Raw genomic sequence first — 21,783 nt, forward strand, 5'->3', positions numbered from 1 at the left:
TTATGCAGCTGATTCCCATAGCGGTATTTACTCTTTTTGCTCAGAGAAATCAAATTATTAGCACTTAAGTTGTATTGCTGTATCAATTAGCTGTACTTGCATAATGCCACCTGAGTAGTCTGTAGTCTTGATGTGTAGAAGTTATATATGCATTTACTTTTTAATAGTGAATGTCAGGGATAGAGGAAGACTTGGAGAAATTTTATAATCTGTATATAACTGCAGACAAGATTATTCTAATATATATATATTTTATTGTTGTATTCTTGTTTTGTTTTGTTTTTAAAACCTTGGCAGACCTCTTGAGAGACTAAGCATGACCTGGAAGAGAAATGGAGTAAAAATAACCAGTGGCATTAGCAGTTTTGGGAGACGACTCACTATCACCAATCCAACCTCTGCTGATGTGGGGATGTACTTCTGTGAAGCGAAATTGAGAGACAGCACAGAGGAACCAGCAAGAGCAAAAGCCTTCCTTTCTATAATGGGTAATTCTCAAGGCAATGTGTTTTTTAGTAAAACAGGCTCTGGACTGAGGTATAATAGGAAATAAAATTGATATCTTAATATTTCATTGACCTTACATTTGAACCTTTCTTCGGAGAACAGAACAAAGGAGGTGAAGGAGGGTTATCTTCCAAATTAATTCAGCTGTTCTTCCCCATGAATATAAATTCATCAAATAGATTTTTTTAAATTTATTTTTTTTAAAACATTCATGTGATTCTGAATCCCCTGTGAAACTATACATTTAATCAGAAGTTGGGGAAATACAGTAGTAAAATCCTTATTGGGCAGCTTCCACATCTTGGCTTTTAGATGCATTAAATCCTGATTAACTCCCAGCTTGCTTACATCTAGTTTTAATATGTCAAGTGCCTGTATTTCTGAAAGAAGCCTTTTAGGAGCACTTCGGTGTGTTGTCTGCTCCACGTGTCAGTCGGGGGGCCAAGGACGTTCCTGAGCACACAGGCGGGCAGATATCATTACTGAGGCAACAAAAGAGAGAAGGAAATACCATTAAAATTGGTGCTACGTGCTAGACCTTTGACTCCAAGGGAAACTTTGGACTTAATATTTTTAAAGGGACATTGGTGCCCTTTCAATGCTCGTTTCCACCATCGCCTCTGTGTTGGAGTTTTGCTGTAGCGAGAAGGTTGTCATTTGGGAATGCTAGTTACCATGCATGTCATATGCTGATATAATAACGCAAATTAGCACTGCACACAGTATAGAGTTTTTTAGGACTTTTAGAATAAAAGAGATGTTTTAGAGTAGAGACGTTTAGATGTTTTAAGCCACAGCTGATTGTGTAGAGTCTAGCTTTTATGTAATGGTCCCAGTAATAACTGCGCAAGTGTCCTGGAGAGGTTATTGCTCTGGCAACGATACAAGTCTCGGCGTTGATCGGAATTCATGCACGTGCATTTCTGTAGGGCACTGCAGAGGGAATTCAGCACACAGCTCTCTACACTCTTCTAGCCTTCTGACAATACACTTTTAAAGACTGCTCTGCGGTCTGTATTCTACTAAAGTAATTTATAGTAGTTCATGCTAAATGAGAACACAGCTCTTCTCTCTACAAAGCTCTATTCCAGGTTCGTTTGTAGCACTGTCTCTCTATTTATTGCCTACTGGATTAAGTTTGGTTCCAGTCTTTTTCTTTGTACTCTGTTTCTTAGAATTATTACCTCGCAGCTTCCCTTCTCTTTAAGGAGCAGAGACGGATTTCACTTATTTATGGTTTTTGTTTAAACTCTTCCTTATTCATAAGATTTTATTGTAACTAGCTTAACTTTGCTGCTGTGCTGTCAGATCCAGTCTAACGCAATACTTAAAGCAGCCTCTCGGTTAATGTAAAAGATTCTTAAATACAGTTACAATAAAACTGAGAAACAATCATTGGGGAGCCATATTAAACTCGCAGTGCTGCCTTTCTTTAATAGCTTATCTGCTTTCTTATTTTTAAATGTTTTATTTATTTCTTACCCAGTTTTAGGGGGCTGTCAGGGAATGAAGTTATGAAAAGGCCTGTAGATAAGAACAAGCAGATGAAAGAAAGCAGAAACAAATTGGTTACCAATTACTTTTATTTCTTTCTGATGGAACAAGACACTTCAGTTGCAGGTGTTTACTCAATGTGTCAGCAAAGCCTGATAGATTTCTTTATTTATGAGTTTCTTGAGCTGCAGGATGGATCTCTAATTCTAAACAGGAAGCCAAATCAAAGGATTAGTAGTTAATGCGTAACTTATATTCAGCCTTAGAATTCTTGGATGGATCTGGCTGTCATTTAATTAGTCAAGGGATGGGTTCTAGAGGAAAATGCAGAAAAGGTTCAAACTTTAAGGATTTTGGCGGCATATCCGTCATAGTCTATTGGAGTAGTACTTACAGAGAATCAAGGATGCTTGTCCATTTGCATGCATAAAATATTTGTAACGTGTGCATGCTGACAGTGACCTGATAATGAGCTGTACTTCTTGGGAGAATAACACAGTGTGGACTTAATAAGGGGTCTTGACTAATACCAAAAGGAAATTGTGTTAATAGAAGAGGTTTGTTTTCAAAATGATTGGGATAAATCAAATACAGACCCTCAATAGTATGGTAATGAGGGCTTTTGTGGATCAATAGAGAAAAATATTTTGCTATTAACAGGTAGAATAGGGATAGCGATAAAAAGATGCATCAAAGATATCACAAATACTGACTTAATCAAAGCTTCTTCACAAATATATCAGTCCTTGCCTTTCCCAGCTAAGGGAAGTCACACAATTTGAGTGTGGGCTCATGGTGACAAGAGCTTTATTAGAAAGCACTGGAACTTAGTACAAAGGCATGTACTCAGTTCAAATTATTATTTGAGATCTACCATATTATCTCTGAAGTTTTTTCTGAATATTTCTGAGACTACATCTCAGTTTGTAAACTAAAATCACAATAATATTTGAAAAATCTGAAACTCTAATGTAATAAAGTAGTACTGCATAAGCAAGAAAAAAATCCTCTAGTCTTGTGCTGCACTGCAATTTTCTTCTGAATGTGGCAAAGAGCTTTCTGACATCTTCATATTTTTCCAGCAAAGATAAACTGAGGTGGTTCCAAACCTTGGTTTTATTAGCTGCAGTTGTTATAAATTTTTAAAGGGTAGCATGTTCCTCAGTTGGCAGAGTAACAGTTTGGGAAAGATTTGTTGCAGATTAGATAAGAGCACATTTGTTTTATCACTAACAGTTTGAAGATTAAGTAATTTAAGGAGTCATCTCATGAACAAACCAATTTGAAAATTGAGCTAGTCTTAAATTCTTTTGCTCCAGTTCTGCAAGTTCTGTTAGCGACAAATTGCAATAGTCATTTTTCAAGTGATTATTCCATGGGAAATTATGAATTTTAGGAGTTTAAGAAAATGAGGAATGAAACCCTTCCACCACATGAAATCCATACTGCTCTTTAAATGAGATGCAGTCAGAAAGTAAAATCTGAACAAAATGAGGAGAAAAACAATTAGAAGGAATGGCCTGGTGTGATGAGGTGTTGAAGCCCTCTTGGCCTGTCCGAAGGAATAGGATGGAATAAAGCAGAGTCACAGTAGAGGGCTTCCCATCTTTTTGGAGGAGTTTTGTGCCCAAAGAACTACATCAATAGATATAGTGTTCTCATCTTGGTGTTTCCTAGGGAGAATTTTTACAGCCCAGCTAGACAGATTTCTTTCTGAAAATAACATGATAAGGCAGTGTTGTAGGGCTGTGTCTCTCTTAAAGGCTGCCCTGGTTCTCATCAGGTACAAAGGATACAGCTGCATGGGATTCAGGAACACATCAGAAAAATTATAACGTTAGGATGGAGGGCCCACCTGGCTACACTCTGAGATGAACTATAGGGCTATTCCTCCTTCACTGTACTTCTCCAGGAGCATCGAGATGCAGAACAGCCTTCTTTGTGCCCTGCCACCGTTCATGAATTTGCATTGAATGTATATATAACTGCCAGAACAGAAGTTATTTTCTGCTGTAGCTAGTCACCTCGATACCTTGTGCTCAGATCTCTGTAAACAATAGCTCTCGTGGCTCTAGCTTAGACACTTTGAAACACTACAAATGATGTTTTGAAAGCAGAGGAAAGAATTTTTTCATGACAATTGTGTTCACGTATTGTGCTTAAGAAAAGACTGTGATGACTGCGTTCACGTACTGTGCATAAGAAAAGAAGACTTTTCAGGAAAACTATAATATAAAATGTCTTTGGACTTGCTGAAACTTCAGTTTGGGCTCAAAGCAGAGAAATGTTGACAATTATAGATTTGGCAAGCCTCAGAGGTTCTTGAGATGGACGCGGACATGTTGCCTTGGGCCCAAATGCACGCAGGACCTATACGACAGTGAAGTAATGGGACTTCTGGGAAGTCCAGGTCTGTCTCTGACATTCAGAAGTTCCCCCTTCTTTCAGTTCTGCAAAGAGGAGATGTGTTCCCTGCTCTGGTATAAGGTTTTAGAACACACAGACTGCAGCTCGCAGTAGGGGTAGTAGCAAGAAACTAAGCGTACCTTTTCATCTCTTTCTGGTTTAACCTGATATTCATGCAAAGAAAAATCCTGCTCCAAGAAACGTGGCTTCTCTCCCAGCACAGATAGTCTGACCTACTGTGTGGAGTTATGGACTTTGTACCTACAAGGGGCTCTCAAGTTTCCAGCTCCCCTTCCTTTACAGGATATTCACCAAATAAATTAGTTTATGGTAATGCTAGAGAAAGGCTTCCATGTTGAGGCTCAATTTTCCTCTTAAATATGCAGGCCTGAATTTCTGAGTGATGCAGGAATTTCAGCTTTGGAGGAGCCCCTGGGGCTTTCTCTGTTCTTTCTGACTTTCATGTATGTATCTAGGATTAGGTCACATATCTCCAATGCAGCTTGAAGGGTATGTAATGGATGCTGACTGCTATCTTTTGAATGTTAAAATCAGTGACCATGTAACTCTGCGTGGGGGAAGTTAGAACAGTATCAAATTTTGCAGGCTCCCAAGGGCTTTGCAGAGAGGCTATCTTTTCAATGCTGTCTGTAGTGCAAAAAAACCCTGAAACCCTCAACAACTATTAAAAGCATGTATTTATATTCAAATACTCTTTCTCCCCTTTGCTTGTTCTCAACCTTTTAGTTAAGATCAGTCAAACACCAATACAATATCCGAACAATACAGTATCTGTTTCTTTCAGTCTAATAGGGGATGTGACTTCTCTTACTGCATAGCACGCTGCACTGCCAGGAGGGTGAACTCAGTGTAGTGGGTCCTTTCCTATTCTAACTATTGTGATTCTATAATTTTTTAAAAATTTAAATGTTTGACCTGATACCAACAGGCTACTGTCATTCCTAGAAATTGCCATGTCTGGGGGCTTGTGTCTGGCGTGTGATGTAGTTTGGAAGACATTGTAATTTCACCACACATATTAAATTTCAACACATGATTATTGCCTACAACAATAAATGTTCAAATTCATACTGTGTGATTCAAACCAAGCCTTATAAATATGCAGTAGAGTCATATATACAGACAGCCAGAATGCCCCTTCACAATGCCACCTGACCCCTATAAATATTGCTGCATTTTATGGCCACTTTCTGATAGTTATTCACCAGGTGGAGTAGCACCCAAATTGAGATACCCTGCATTTTTCACTTAAAATTTATGCTGGCCCTGGAGGCCCTCAGGCACAGCCCTGATGTGCAGATGATACATCTGACACATCTGAAAAGTGAGAGGCCTAGATTTCAGTTGTCTAGCACCTGTAACTGGAGCTATTTTTTTTGCAGCCTGAGTTCTGTCGAAGCCATAGACCTTCACTGCAAAGGACCTTCTGAGCATCCATGTTGCTAGTGTAAGACACATGTGTGCGGAAAAGCAGCACAGCTTGCACGGAAGTCGCTGTTTCATTTCCCTCAAAGCCCTAAGAGTATACCTACACCAATACTGCTGTGATTCTCTCATACTTCAAACCACCAAGACTAATTTTCCATCTATATTAGACTTGGGGTGTCACAGCACTGTTGTCCGTGTGGTATTCTGCTCTTCTGGAATTCCTTCATGAATGAGTCCCGTCTTCCCATCCAGGCTTATTTCTAACTCCAGGCAGCAGAAGCGGGTAGTTAACAATCAGTAAATTGTTGAGTTGCTTCTGGAAGGTTTTCTGTATCAGTTGCTTATCACTCAAGACTAAGATCTGACCCCACTATGGACCGTTGCTACCTCAACCTCTCGACCCCTCCGTGTCAATTGTAGCATTTGGCAGGGCTTCCAGCTGCTTCCAGTGGCTGTGACAATGGAGTTCAGGAGGCGTTAGTGTGAGGGAAAAGGTCCGTCTGGGCTTGATGAAGACTGGAAATCATATCTGTTGGCACACCTACACCCTGAAAGTCCTCTAGGAGTTGCCTGTGGCATTTAGATTGCATCTTTCTGCTGCTCCTGCTCTTTTTCTGTCTTGTCTGCTTCAGCTTCTTCCTGCTTCTTTCAAAAAAAAGCTGATGTGAGTCTTCCGTTTATAACTTCACAGTCCAATTTGCTAAGTGACAGTTGTCACTGACTTCAAGTTCCTTGTCAGGTAATTCATTGCTTGATACCTGCTCACCTAAGCATCTCTTAATGTAATAAGTTTCTTCGAGGGTGGTGTAACAGCCTGTATGGGATTTAAAGGAAGGAGCACAGATTGCAGGATAGGATTTTGGGAGAGGCACTGGGAAGCAGACTGTATAAATATGCCAAGTATAACAGCAGAAACTGTATGTAATGGTAATACATAAGCAGTGGTCATGGAACCAGTAGCATCTTTGAGGTCACAGTAAGTGCTTTGCAGCTGGACTGCAGGCCCATGTTGAAGATAAATCTGCAAATTTATCACTGGTGTGTGAATATGTTGCTGATCTAGGAGAAAGTTTGAGAGCTGGCAGCTGAGGGTTGCCAAGTTTAGAAATTGGCCCATTAAGGTCAGAGTGCCTTATAAAAGGGAGAGTGGAAGATTAGGTCAGGAGTTCCTGAAAAGGAGGAAAATACACTTGAACCTTAGTGACTGAAGAGACATCCATAAAAGCAGCCCAAAGTTAGAAGTGAGTATCTGAATGTGGGAGTACGTTTCTGGATACTGTTTTTTCCTGCGCTGCTTTGGCCTCCGTTCTGCTTTTCCTCCCCTCTCAATCAAATTAAATTGCAATAGAACAAAAGACTCAAATTTTATTTTGAGAGTTGGACAGAAGGACACTTACCTTTGAGTCAACAGACAGATAGGTAAGTAAGGACACTACGCTAAAAGTTTGGAAATTAAAAAGATAAAATTCTGGAAAGTGGCGTGCAAAGAAAACATCAGACAAGTCTTGGAGGATGGCTTGAGAAGAAAGAGTGCACTCACAGTTAAAACATAGACTTAGATGAATTGCAGAGGACCTAGCAACTTAGTTGATCAAACATGTCAAACACAGTGTGCCATCAGTGAATTTCAATTAAATGTTCAGCTTTTCAATTTGTTGTTTAGATTAACTCATGAGATCATACGCAATAAATCACAACTTATGCATGTTTATTAATAGCTTTATATTTAGGCAGTGAGGATCAATAATGTTAACACATGTATATGATTAGAATATAATAAATCAGGTAGCTTGTTTTAATGGTTTTGCTGGGTAAATGAGTATTCTAGGCTATTTTGCAACCTCGCCTCCTCCTCTGCACAGGATTTTGAAGACTAATATTGATTGACTTTATTTGGAATGAATACAGAATTGTAATATCCATTGGTGCTCAAATGAGACCCCAGTTCTGTACACTCAAGCAAGTATTTTATTGTAGTTATTGGGAAGGAGTGCTGGGAAAGGGGGGTTTGTGCTCCAGTAGGGTGCTTCCTGATGTGTACCTGCTGGCATGGCACGGCGTCCTTGTGAAATGATAGCAACACTTGCTATACTACAGGTGGTAGCAGGAGAAATGAGATTTTGAAGGATGAGATTATGATTTTGTTATTATTTATGAAAATACTAATGTCCTATCAACAATACAAACTATATATCTGGTTTTCAGGCACAGTTGGTGAAGAGATTTGAGAGAAGGTCAGCTCAGATGATCTTGTGGTAGCTTACTGCATTTTTTCAAATGTACTTGATTTCCTTAAAATGCAAGTACAAGTAACTTGTTCTCACAAGCTACTTATATTGTCTCTTCTGTATTTTCTGAAACTTTCTTGTGAGTTTGTCCAAGCTACAACAGAACTCTAGTTGTAATCAAATAAAATACTTCTAAAACCAGTACTCAGATGATAATTGCATTGAACAGACTATGACAGTTTTTAGTTACCATGATAATTACTGCAACCTTAATGCCTGCGGGACTTTGACATGATGCTCTTCAATTTTATGCTGCATAGAAGAAAGAGTTACATGACAGCATACTCCACAATTTCTGGAATCTTGTCTTTGTTTAATTAAACGTCTAATATCTTTTCTTTAGTCCTAATGATAAAGTGTGGATTTTTATGATTGTTACTATAACTTCAATTAAAGCATTAAATTTGTTTGCTTTCAGGAAATAAAACAGTTGAGAAGAATTTTTTTTTAATTATGCCGCACTTGTCCTCTGATGTTGGCTCTCTGACATGCTATGGCACTTTATTTGACATGCTTCATGCCTTCAAGAGGTGGAATTTAGTTTAGATACTGAAGCAAACTATCCTATAAAATGCTATGTTGTAAATATAAACCTTTATAAACCTCTCGGGAGGGACTTTCTGAACGAAGAATTAAAATGTTCTATGATTCAGACCTATAAAATGGAAAGTAGCCCCTGCTCTGAGTATTAATTTGCAGTGCAAACCCCTAAATCTTACCTTACATTGACTTGACTCTCTGGAATTCATACTCAGCATAGCAAAAATTGTTGGCTTTTTTTTTATGATGCTTTTACTACCAAAAAAAGCACCTCCAAATAGACAAACTGTAGACAAAGTAGTCTGTTTGTAACACACTTTATTAAATACAATGCATGTGGAGAGGTTATATGATGAATATCTTTAAATCAACAGCTCTTTTTCATTTTGCTGTGGCTTTGTTTGTTTACTTTTGTTTGCTTTCCCCATTCTAAAGAACCACCATATTTTACGGCTGAACCCGAGAGCGTGATTTTGGCTGAAGTGGAGAAAGACGTGGACATCCTGTGCCAGGCAATGGGTGAGTGTGCAGACCTCTTCAGACTTGGATGAATGATCTCTGTATCTCCAGTACTGAAGAAAGCATCTTATATAAACTTTTAATGTTTTGAGGCCTCTGCATTATTGCTAATTATCACAGATCCCAGGTACAAGGGAGAGGGATGGCCTTTGCCCTTGGAAAATTGGGCAGTCCTTGTAGTTTAGTTTAGACATGAGTAATGCCGGCACGTTCACCTTTTGTCTGTTGGGCAGGGCAACTCTGGCTCCTTTCTCTCTGGTAGCTTGTCTTTGCTTCATAGCTGTTGCTATACAACAGACATTAGTGTCTTGAGCCAGAAAATTGGCTGAGGTGAAAATATGGTTATGGAACCCAACATTTGCAGTGCAAGCAATCAATAGTTTCAACAATTCAGATGTCCTTTTTTGTAAAAAAATTATGGAACTTTTATACTGAATAGACATGTCAGTAACTCTGACATTTAAGTGTAGTTAAGAATTCTGCAGGAGGACTATTACAAGCAGTTTTTAATTGGCAGATGTTTTAATAATACAAAAGGTTTCAAATGTCTAGAATTCTGCCTAAACCAACATGATTTTTAAGGTTTAGTTCCAGAAATATAGAAGCACCACCTATTGTAGTACTCTAGTAAGACAGGAAGCATTGTAGTCTTGTGCTCAGAGCAGGTTTGTTTATGTCACCGAATTGCTACATGACTTTGGCAAGCGACTGAACTTTTTGTTGTCTCACTTTCCCTGATGCTGATTTTAACAAGCAAGGTACATAAAAATGTCATGAGATCCTTAGGTAAAAAGTACGCAACCTTGATTAAAAACCCACCCAAAGCTAACTAACAGCTTGTTTGGATGGGTTCTTTCTCCAGATCAGAGCCAATAAAGGTCGTCTTTATTGTGTGATTGTATTATTTCCACTATGATTTAAGCATTTTTTAATGCTTTATGTAGGAAAGAGTCGACACTGCTTTTCTAGAAGGAAGCTTTGCAAATAGTGCGATAAGCAAGCGTCTGTGTAAGGGTGCTCTGATTGATTTGGAATTTCAGAAGCCTTTGGTGAGGTCTCTTACCAAAAGGCTCTTATAGAAATGAAGCTATCAGGTTATAAGAGACGAGGTCTTGTTAATTAATAGCTCTTTAAACAAAATACAGCAGAACCTGCTGTCAGTGGAGTTCCCCAGGAATCTCTGCTGGAACCTGTGCTGTTCAACATACTCATAAATGCCCTGGAAAAGAGGGTGAATAGTAAGATGGTAATATTTGCTGGTCATATAAAATTATTCAAGATAGTCAACATTAAAACTGACCGCAAAAGAGTTGCAGGAGGTTCTGATGATTTGAACTGACGACAATAAACTGGCAGATGAAATTATTGACAGAGATGAAATTTCTTACTACGATGCAGAAAAGGTATGTCTTCTGAAAACATCAGTTCAGGGCCAAGGCATGATTCAAAATGTTAGGTACTGGGAAGAAATGAATAGAGGAAAAAATAAGAGAATGCCATTGTATGAATCCGTGGGGCACCCCCATCTCAAATACTTCACTCAATTCTAATTGCTCTCTTGGAGAGAGGGATGTAGAAAAACCAAAAAAGATACACAGAAGTAAGTATTGTATAATCGGAGGTCTACCATGGGTTTTGAATAATGAAAAATCAAATTGACTGGAACACTTTCTGAAAGAGATGACTGAAGGGCGGGTGCCATGTGGTTAGGTGAGTAGGAGAAGATGATTCCGTATTGCTTAATGCAAGAAGTAATGGAGGCACCCAGCTAACTTTTCAGGTAGGAGATGTACGATAAAGGAAAAATAGTACTTTTTCAAGAACATAACCTTGGGGAGGCATTGGTCCAGGCAGTAGCTAAGATCAGAAATAAAAATTATTTAGAAAAACAAACAAAATTTATGGAAGAAAAATCCAGTAAGGACTATTAAACACAGCTGTGTGTATGCAACCTCTGGCTCAGGAAATAGCTAAAGCACAGATTACTGGAGCTGAGAAGGTGAAAATAGCATTCTGTCCTTGTGCTGCTCTTGCGTTTTGTGCCTGAGCATCCAAGAAAAGACAATTTCAAAGGAAGGAAATGTGAATAGATAGACATTTATTCTGGTCGTGTGCCACCAACTTTATATTTCAGCATGTGTTATGACAAACATATTGGCTTTTTTTTTTTATGGGAGAAGATTTTTCAAGTAGCAGAATTAAAACTAAATGTTGTATCATTAGGGAAATTGAGTTAAAAAACATTCTGAGATTTTAAAAAAAAATATTTTCAATACTACACAACTATTTGATGAACCTCTGGACTGTCTCACTGTCACTGAAAAAAACTATCTGCTGTCTCAAATGTTTTTCATGTATTACAACCCCCCCCACACCCCGAAACCTGGAGGAATCGGGGAGAGAAGAGGTTGACTTCTAACTCTTCCTTCTACCCTAACTCTTCCTTTGAGCAGTTTAGCTCCCAAGGAGATTAATAGGGCACTCATAACTATTCTCAGTAGATGAGGTCTTGCTGGAGACATGGGAGCCCTTACTAGACAAAATTATTTCTGCTGAACTCTTCTAGCGCACATCTGATTTGCTGATGAATGTGGTGCAGGAGCATGGAAACCTGTCTTCACATGGATTATTTTGCTGAGTATCTGTAACACGGACTTATAAGGGGCTGGTATTAGTATTAAACATAAAGGAGTTTTGATCCATTATTACACAAATCTGGCATTTGCCAGCATTTAAAAAGAGGGTAAATGAAGGTTGCTGTCTCCCTGCACTGAGCTAGGAGCTAGAATAAAGCACTAGGGGAACTGCAAAGCTGCCCTGTACCTTTGCTACAAATAGGAAGACAGATTGTATTTCTCCCAGCCCCATCAAGTTCTGTGCACAAAGCCCATTTGCCAAGTCTTGGTGCACTTTGAATTCGTGAGAGACAGATTAATTTCACAGTATAAGCAGAGATTAACTGTAAATAAAATTGCAACTTGCACAGACTAGCTTTATACTTCCCTGTAATGGAGTTTCAGTGTATCAGACTGCACAGTAACCATGCTCTGCTGTATATCTTTCAGCAGTTGCTGATGCTGCCTGCATTTTCAGTGGGTTTCCTTTAAATGCTTTTTCTTATTTGCTTATAGAAAGTTTAGAGTTGCAGGCAGCAGTGGTGGTGTCTAGGGAGCGCCGTTAATTGGACTTTAGTTCTACCTGTTTAGACAAGTAGATGGAAAGATGCTTTTGGGATTCCCCAGTAGCCCACTGGGATCTAGAGGAGGCTATAAAAAATAAACAACAAAAATGACACAGTGAATATTTCAAGTCTTTTATCCAGGTTCTTAAGTAAGTTAAATGTGGCAAAGAGTCAAGCATCTGTTTCACAGATGGGGAAACTGAGCCTCCGATTGCATAAATTATTTGTCCAAGGTTACAGAGAAAGTGGCAAAGCCAGAACCAGAGTCTCGGTTTCCTGCCTTCCCTTCTCCATAACACTAGCTTAATTTGTCTGTAAAAAATGAGTAGTGCTGCATACATACTGAGAAATAAGCTTGTTTTATTTATTATTGCTAGTCTTTTAGGCCACTCGGTAATCTCTCAAAATGTAAGGTAGAACTGATACTGCTTGGAAAGGTATAGTCTAAAAGGTCTTTAAAGTGTTTTCTTCTGTTCATAGTTTTTTCACCAGAAGTGTTTAGAAAGGAAAAGAAGCAAAATTCCTTTGGGGGTGTGGGGAGAGGAAAGGCTGTGGGGTAGGAGAGGGGGAGAAGAAAGGAAGCTGGTTTAAACTATTTTTATAGCCAAAAAGGTAGCAAAATGATAAGAGAAAATGTGTACAACTTGGAAGACAAATCTCTCTGGGAAGATCACTAAAGCCCAAATGAATGCTGCTGACAGGCATCAGAGTGCTTAGATAAGATCCTATTATTCAGACTCATAACTTTGAGTAGAGGAAGATATCCGTAACCAAAATGTAGAAAAATAGAGATGGTAATATTCAGTTTGTCAGCTGAGTTGGTGATAGGAAGGTGTATCTCACAGTGATTATAGGATTAGAAGGTTTGCTAATACTGTTAGTAGAATGGGATTTATGGAATGACACCAATGTTGAAGGTTTGAGTGTACTGAATGCAGGATTTCATTATTTCCTGGGTGCCTATCAAGTCTAATGTGTGGGAAAATGGAGTTGCTATTATTTAAACTTGAAATCATTTCCAGGCTTCTCAGCATCAGGAGAACTATTCCATTTTGCATCATCTGTTTCTTCATTACTCAGTGATAATTTGTATTTGCCCAGGAGGATTTTCAAGAGATGAATAACACTCTCGCCGAGAATTTTGAACATTGAAATTTACGCTAATTCTGTATATGGGCTGTTGTATGAAATTTAAATTATGCCTATTGCAAGATACCACGCTACGTCTATTCTCTATCAGACGTAGTGGATTTCTTCCCGAGATGATTACCTTCTAGATTATGAGTACATTTTATTTTAGCAGCAGAACAAAAGCATCAGAGGTGATTGTAGTAAATGATACATGTTTATAAAAGTAACAGCAGCAATTGAATGTTGTTTTCAATCGTTCCATACCTTGTTTGTACATTCTTTCCCGGAGTTAATACAGCTTTTGTCTGCATAAAGAGAGTAACTAAGTTGAGAGAAGATGTGAATGGAAGTATAATACAACAGTATTTAACTTGGAGATTTTTAAAATGATAATGATGATACTATGGATCTTCCCATAGCGCTTTCGCTCTGAGAACCTTAAATCATTGCCAGCATTGCAGTGAAATTCATTGTCTGCAGATGCTCAATTCATCAGTGACATCCCATCCTTAATGTGATACCCTGCTTTTCTCTATTTGGGCAAATCTCACTCACCCGTGAATTTAAGACCATAGTTCCTTACCTTATTACATGGGAATGTGAAGCTCTGATGTTTTAAGTGATAAGTGTTTAAAAATAGCTACCGATTATGAAAATGCCATGTTTGGGGCTGAGATAACTTAAATAAGCTTTGATACCCTTGTGATCCTGCGATTATCCAGTCACAGAATAAAATGTCTGCTTCACTTCAATCCCTGCATAGGGTCCTCAGCATTTGATCAATTAGGAATGTAAAGACAAAACATTGTTTTATATGAGGAGCGGGATGGGAACATCTGTGTGTGACTGTTCTAGGCCCCTGACATCTCTCAAAGAAAAGAGAATCCTAAGCTATTTGTATATACTAAATTTACAGCCACTTCATCCTAGCTGACTGGGATATGACTGCAGCAAAAATATGTGTGAAATAACTGTTTCAGTGTTTATAGAACATGCACATGAAAGAAAACAGGAATAAATGGGACTGTAAGTTATATCTAGGGTAGGATTTTTGTTTCTCCTAAGGTCTGCGTTTTTCAAATAACAGGTGAAGCTTGAGAATGAATAAAAATAATAATAATTTAAAGCTATCCCATTGTTGGCAACATGTTGTTTGTACATCAGCTCAAACTAAGCTGCCAAATTAGGACTCTAATACAGCCATGTGAGCACTTAATTTTTTATGTGTAATTTGCCATTTCCTTTTTATTTTGACACCTTAGCTACAGTAGCACAGAAGAATCTTATTTGGGATGAGCAGTCTTATAGACTTGCTGCATTGCCACGCTGCTGCTGTTTAAGTAGCGTGATTCTGGCTTTCAACAAGAAATTGCTGTAAATCTTATTTTGTAGTAGCATGAAATATGATTGGTGAAGAAACTAATTTGATAACATGTTTTCTTAACATTCCCCCTTTCACTTTTTGCTGGTTTTATTCCCACTTGTTCTGTAGTGTATTATCATCATTGATAATATAACACGCAGCCTCCATTTATAAAAAGCAGCTTGTAAAAAACATAAATAATTGGTGTAGAAACCAAGGATATGACCATAACAGTACTGGGTATTTTGACTCCCTAAAACATGTTTTGCAAAGACTAATAGTGAAATTCCTCTTTTTTTTTTTTTTTTTTTTTTTTTTAATAGGTGTTCCCATTCCCACCCTGGTCTGGTATAAAGACTCTGTTCCTCTCAGCAAGCTGGAAAACCCCCGCTACAAAGTACTGCTGAGTGGTGGGCTGCGGATCCACGCACTGCATCCTCAGGATGCTGGAATCTTCCAGTGTTTTGCTAGTAATAAAGCCGGGGAGATACAGACGTACACCTACCTGGATGTGACTAGTGAGTAAGGAGTTGTGATAGGAGATCGATGACCTGACTTGTCATTTCTGTAGGTGACCCTAAATCCATCAGATTTCTCCACCACTCTGTGCTTGTTTAGTTTGACTCACAGAACCTTGATTTTCATCGTGTAGCTGCCCTAGCTGTAAGGTACCCCAAAATGCCCTCTGTGGCCTGAACACAATCTGCTGAAGCCTGTAGAAGAACTTTCCGTGACATTAGGGGCTTGAGGTGAACTCTCCTATTTCATGCAAAAAAGGAGACCTTAGTGAAAAGAAAAAGAAGAAAGGTTAATTGTGAAATACTTTCATCTTTCCTTTATACTTAATAATTTAGTTCTACTCTAATGTAATTCTGTTCTGAATTTGAGCTATTGCTTCATGATTGTGCGTGGTATCATTTTATCTGCCTTCTGTCTACAACTACATTTAGTAGGGGAAAGAAAGAAAGTTCAAGTTAAATGTCTTTTTTTTGGCCAAAAAACCTGATTAAATGTTTTTGTTAATGAAGTACACTTTTCTCTATGGAAGAATTACAAATCCTATTAGTCTCTTTTCAAAGCAATTATTAACAGACAATTCTGTAACACTAACTCCTCTTCAGGAAGCTGATCTTTAGCCCAAGAGCAGTTTACACATACTGACCAGAATTCCTACTGGCCTCAGAAAATAGATCAGCCCCAGTTCCATATATATCTAGGAAACTGCAGGAAAAAAAATGTAATAAAATGCAGCTGGGGGAAAATAAGAGAGAAAGAAACTTGGAAAATGTCTTGGATAAGACTCAGGTTCTAAATTCTTTTGGCTGACATTTAAGTTTCAAAGTTAATGCCTTTCTCAAGTTGCTTTTCATCTTAAAGAACTCTGTTATGAAGATGAAAGAAAATAGTTTTGTTTATCTAGATTTCTCAACTTCCCCCTGAACACTCATTTTGAGCTTTATCTTTCTTTTTCTGTAAGCCATCTTACTCTTACATGTACAAGCACTGATAGATTTTTATTTTCCATGTAGGTAATAAACTGAATTAGACAATTCCTAGGAGATGAATAATGAAAGGTTACAGTCACTGCTGAAAGGTTTTCATGTATTATTGTCGTGTCCTTCTCCATGATCAGCTCTATAAAAGTGGATGTAAAGTAGTCCATGATAATAGGTGAAGGATCTTTCTGATAGCTGATGCACTGAGTTTTTCAAATTTTTGATTCTAGATATTAAACCAGCATTTATACAGCCTCCAGAGGATACCACTGTTACAGAGGGGATGACTGCAGTGCTAACGTGTGAAGTTTCAGGGGCTCCAAAACCTGCCATCTCATGGAAGAAAGGTAGCCAGTTGTTAGAGTTGTTGTGGAAAAGCTGGAATCCACATTTTCTTGTCCATCCCTGTTACTGAGATTCTGTAGATCCATTTAGTGCATACTTCTTCATTTCTCTGCTTCTGCGAGCAGTGGGTTTGTTGTGGGGCTGTTGTGAGCCAGTGGCCTGGATAGGCTGTAATAGTCTTTTGGAAGAACTAGAATTGCAGCGCTTAATCCGTGCAGTCTACGTGACTCTAATCACACTGTTTTTCCCTTCTGTGTTTCAGGAAAACAGATCTTAGCCAGTGGCTCAGTTCAGATTCCTCGGTTCATTCTTCTTGAATCTGGAGGGCTCCAGATAACACCCGTTTTCCTTCAGGATGCCGGCAATTATACTTGCTGTGCAGTCAACTCTGAAGGAGCTCTGAATGCTTTTGTGATGCTGACAGTGTGGAGTAAGGATAATGCTTTGTTTAAAGTCTAACTTTAATCAAGTATTAATCAGTTTTTGTTGTGTGCTCAGGAAGTTTTCAGAAGTAATTATGCTTTTCTAGTTAATAGAGATACTTGTATGATTTAATAGGAATAATGTTTCTATTTTAGGAAACCTATCACAAATACCCTTTTTATTTGTAAAATTATGCATATAAACTTCTATATTTTGTGAAAGGAAGTGTATTTAAATAGACCTTCAATCACAATTACAATTTTACTCAGGTTTTGCCTTGGCGAATCTTGCATTGCAAATCAGACCTTTTAACTTGTAGATTTGGCTATTTGCAGTTGGTTTCTGCCTCCAGGAGTCTGCAGGCAGTATAGACCAGCCCATGCTGTTACTAAGGCTGTAGCCACAGTTACAATGGATATGATTTTCCTTACACCTTTGTATTTCTTTGTGGCCCTGGGCACTGTGGGAAGCCAAACCAAAGTACAGCAGACTTCAGCTAGTCTCATGCTACAGATTGGCACGGCACAGAGCAACCCATGAGATGATTTTGTCCTTCACCATGTGCCCTTGATCTCTATTTTTTTTATTTCTTCTGTTGTGGAAGAGAGTCTGATCCAATGGGTTCACCTGTGTTACTCCTAAGTGAGTTAAATTGAAGTGTAACGTGGTTTTTGCTACTAAAGGTACGAAATAATGATCCCTGAGCTGGGACTAAAAATAATTAAAAACCAATGAAGATGATGGTGATAAACACAGAAGGGTTGTGGCCCTCTCTCCTCTCCTGTACTCGAAGTACTGATTATGCTGCTGATGTGTGGTACATATTTGGCATTTTTTAATCCCAAAACTATGCGAGTTAAATCAGCAAAGTTTTTCCTTTTGAACTTGGGAATACCTGAAAACAACACTGGCAGTAAATGTAATGTACTTGTGTCATATGGCCGTCATATTTATATCTTCTTGACAACATAAAGTTGGTATACATATCAAGATGTTGTAAACCAAATGATATCCAAGTGTATGGATCAAGTAAAGGAGATCCTATTAATTCTCAAAGGCACAGTTCTTACATGTATTAAAGATAGTTCCTGTTCATCGTACTGCATTGGAGAGGGAAAAGAAAAGTGAATGTAACCTAATATTTGTGTAGCAACAGCACCATTATAAAGCTAGAAGGCATACATAAGTACATCAGTAATAATGCTAAAAATTCCACGCTATTAGAGTTAGCTTTTGATTTTGCTGATGATTCCTTCTTGTGCATGTATGAGATATCTCAGTAGACGCTGATTATCTCTGTAGGGATTTGGGACTGATTAACATTATCCACATATCTTCTATACTCATCCTAGTTGTCTACCTGCTTCAGCTGATGCTATCTGCTGCTGCTACTGTGTGTTAAGCATAATAGAGATCTTTCACACCAGATCTGGTTGCTGTAGTTACAGCAATTATTGTGTTCTGGGTCTCCAGGAGGTGCTTGAATAAAGATGTTCTGAAACATTTGAGTAAACAGCATATCTTTCTTCTATGGAAAATTCAGACTACCAGAAGCTCCTCCTCCCTTAACCTCTTTCCTGGATTTGACTTGTAGATTGTAGGGTGCCATTTAAGTTTTCCTCTCTCTGGATATTTTTCTAGCGTATTCTTCTTTGCACAGATTTTCTTTGTTTTTGTTTTCCCTGCTCTAAACAGTGTCACTTGTTTCCTGACTCAGTGTATGTTTGCATTCATTCATAACGCATTACAAACATACTTGCTGCCTTATGACTTTCGGGAGTTGCCATAGATGCTTACCCCAAGACAAGCGAGAGTTAGTACAGCTTTAGCACTCTTCCCACTCAGATCACCGCTGACTCGGACTCATGCCCTCTGCTGCTTTTGCTTCTCTGGACCCCACAGCGTACCACCTCTTCTTGACACAATGACATTGCGGGGCGGGGGGGGGGGCTTCACAGCAAAGACTTGAAGAGGAATGGCCTGCTTGCTTTGAATGACAAATGCTCAGTTGCCTGCTCCGTGAGTGAATACCCAAGTCAAAATGCTGTAATTTCACCTGAACTATGGCTCGTGTTCCTTTCAGATCGCACTTTCATTGTTCGCCCTCCTGAGGATAGCACTGTGATCAAAGGAACCACAGCCACTCTGAGATGTGAAGCAACTCATGATCCTAGAATTTCAATCAGGTTGGTGGTGTCAGTTCTTGTTTGTGTGGTTTATCAGAGCTTAATTTTATAAGCTTATGTGAACAGCATTAGGTGAAAAGTTTCAGGACCCCAGATTTTAACACCAGACCCCTGATTACTGCATTATAAGGTTGTACACTGTATCATTAATCATATAAATCCCATCTTCCATTTCAGCCTTATGTATTATTTACAATGAGCTATGTTCCACTTCATGACTTCAATATAGCCTTCCATGATTTTACTGTCAAGGTTAATACACTATCAATAAAACCAACTTGTCAGAAGCTGATACTTAATGAGAGTAAAAGCCAAAGAGAAGGAATAGGATTTCAGAAGTGTTTACATTGGGGTGCAGGAAAGCCCACAAAAGATGCCCATGTTCTTAGAAACAATAACTAGGGTCTATATTCTGCTTTAACGGTGTAAAGGAAAACAGAATTTGTCTGAACTATTAAAATTTGCACTAGAGCAGTTAGAGGAAGATAATTTTAAAATACATTTGCCACAAAAATTCACGTAGTCTGAAAGCAACACAAAAGAAAATGTAAGGAACAGCTTGGAGGGTGCTGGAAGGGCGAACTGCAGAAAGAACTTTGGAAAGAGAAATACGGGTGTAAAAATTTCACGTAGAGATACTTAATTGTAGGACCATGGGCTACACGCGTCTCTGTGACGTGTGGGTATGTGTGTGTTTGATGTTCTTATGAGTAATTAATAACCGAAACATTGTAATACTTAGGTATCTTTGGAAGAAGGACAGTGTTGTAATAAATCCATCCAGCAGTTCTAGGATCACAGTAGAGAAAGATGGAACCCTCCTCATCAGTCAGACATGGTCGGGTGACATTGGAGACTATACCTGTGAGGTTATTTCTTTTGGAGGAAACGACTCCAGAATGGCTCGACTAGAAGTGATGTGAGTATTCCGTCTTAAATATACTCTATGCTTAGTTTTAGATACCCTTGGGCATTTTTCTAGCATTTCATTCTAGGTGATCTGGGGAGTCCGTAAGTTTGATTCTTCCTGTGGGCTTTTTTAGGGGAAATTAAGCCTGGTTCATTTCCAATTAAAGTGCCTTGAAATGTCTTCCCTTTTGCATGCTGCCATGCTGCTTGGGCTTCCAAGTAACTGGAGCCTTGGAAGTTACTTCCAAGTAACTGCATGTTACTGAATTACTGTGTGTACATATCCATCTGGTTGGGTGATTGAGCTCAAGGGATGACAATGAAGAGGTGGTGGTCCGCTTGAAACCAGTAACCAGTGGACTACCACAGGGGATGCTCTGTTCAGCGTCTTTATCAATGATCTGGAGGAGGTGGTGGAGTGCATGCTCATCAAGTTTGTAGGTGGCACAAAATGGATGGGGGACAATTGATACACTCGAGGGCAGGGCCACCATTCAGAGGGACTTAAATAGGCTGAGAAATGGGCCAACAGGAGCGTTATGAAATTCAACACGGACAAATGCAACGTCTGCACCGGGGGAGGAATAACCTTTTGCAGTAATAGGGTCTGAGCACTGACTGGCTGGCAGCAGTTCTGCTGGAAGGAACCTGGGGATCTTGGTAGACAGCAAACGTGAGCCAGCTGTGTACCCTGGCAACAAAAAAGGCTGACAGCGTCCTCGGCTGTGTTAACACGAGCACAGTAGATTGATGGACATGATTACCCCCTTTTATTTGACACGTATTAGTCTACATCTGGAACACTGTCTCCTGTTTTCAAGACCAGACTTGAATAAACTGGTCTGCTCTTACGGCTGACCCTGCTTTGAGCAGGAGGTTGGACCAGAGACCTCCTTGAGGTCCTTTCCAACCTGAATCCTTCTGTCATCCCGTGTGAAGGGCTTTCCCATAAAGCCCAGGTGCTGTGCTGTGATGCCAAGGTGATAAGGAAATGTTTTCCTCCTTTTAGTGTTTTTTTCTCTGTTAAACATGTATCAGAATAGCTGGTCCCTGAACAGGCATTGCTTACTCTTGCGTGCTCTTTATACATAGTTTTTCCCAGGAAAATTGTTTTTATGTATGCCTTTCTTTATTCCTAAGGATCTTTAAAAATAAAAACAAGAAAATGTTTAAAGTGCAGTTCAATTCTGAAAAAGGATTATAAAAATGTCATTACGGGATTCCATATTTTCTGTTTCTGTCATTGTGCTGGGGTGAAGAGCACTTCCGTTTTATTTTTATCACTAAAAGCAACAACTGTGGTTTTGGTACATGTGTGGAGCAGATCAGATGAATAAGAAGGGAATGCTTTATGTAGACTTTTTATTTTATTTATTTGAGTAGTACCGCATGCTTTAATTTAACTACAATTGCATCTGTTTCTGCTGGTCATGCCTGATCTCTCTGAGAAGATGGCAACTTCTGCTGTTGGCAGTGTAACGAGTTCACCTCTGAGATTTGCTATGCAGAGGGCTGTTTGATACAGCATTATTCTGACAGTGCCAAG

General features: G+C 38.9%; 1 protein-coding gene across 3 annotated transcripts in view; it reads left to right on the forward strand.

The window, feature by feature from the left end:
- SDK1 (sidekick cell adhesion molecule 1) overlaps positions 1–21,783 on the forward strand; it is a 416,540-nt gene that overhangs the window by 260,229 nt on the left and 134,528 nt on the right. For all 3 annotated transcript variants that reach the window (XR_007504567.1, XM_049791764.1, XM_049791765.1), the window contains exons 8-14: positions 298–488; positions 9,120–9,203; positions 15,202–15,396; positions 16,605–16,721; positions 16,982–17,149; positions 19,226–19,328; positions 20,071–20,247. Coding sequence is in view for 2 of the 3 variants with exons in the window: in XM_049791764.1 (XP_049647721.1) it covers positions 298–488; positions 9,120–9,203; positions 15,202–15,396; positions 16,605–16,721; positions 16,982–17,149; positions 19,226–19,328; positions 20,071–20,247 (1,035 nt within the window). In the remaining variant the exon portion in view is untranslated. The remainder of the gene's footprint in view (positions 1–297; positions 489–9,119; positions 9,204–15,201; positions 15,397–16,604; positions 16,722–16,981; positions 17,150–19,225; positions 19,329–20,070; positions 20,248–21,783) is intronic.

This window comes from Accipiter gentilis, chromosome 33 (genome assembly GCF_929443795.1).
Source record: "Accipiter gentilis chromosome 33, bAccGen1.1, whole genome shotgun sequence".
NCBI lineage: Eukaryota > Metazoa > Chordata > Aves > Accipitriformes > Accipitridae > Astur > Astur gentilis.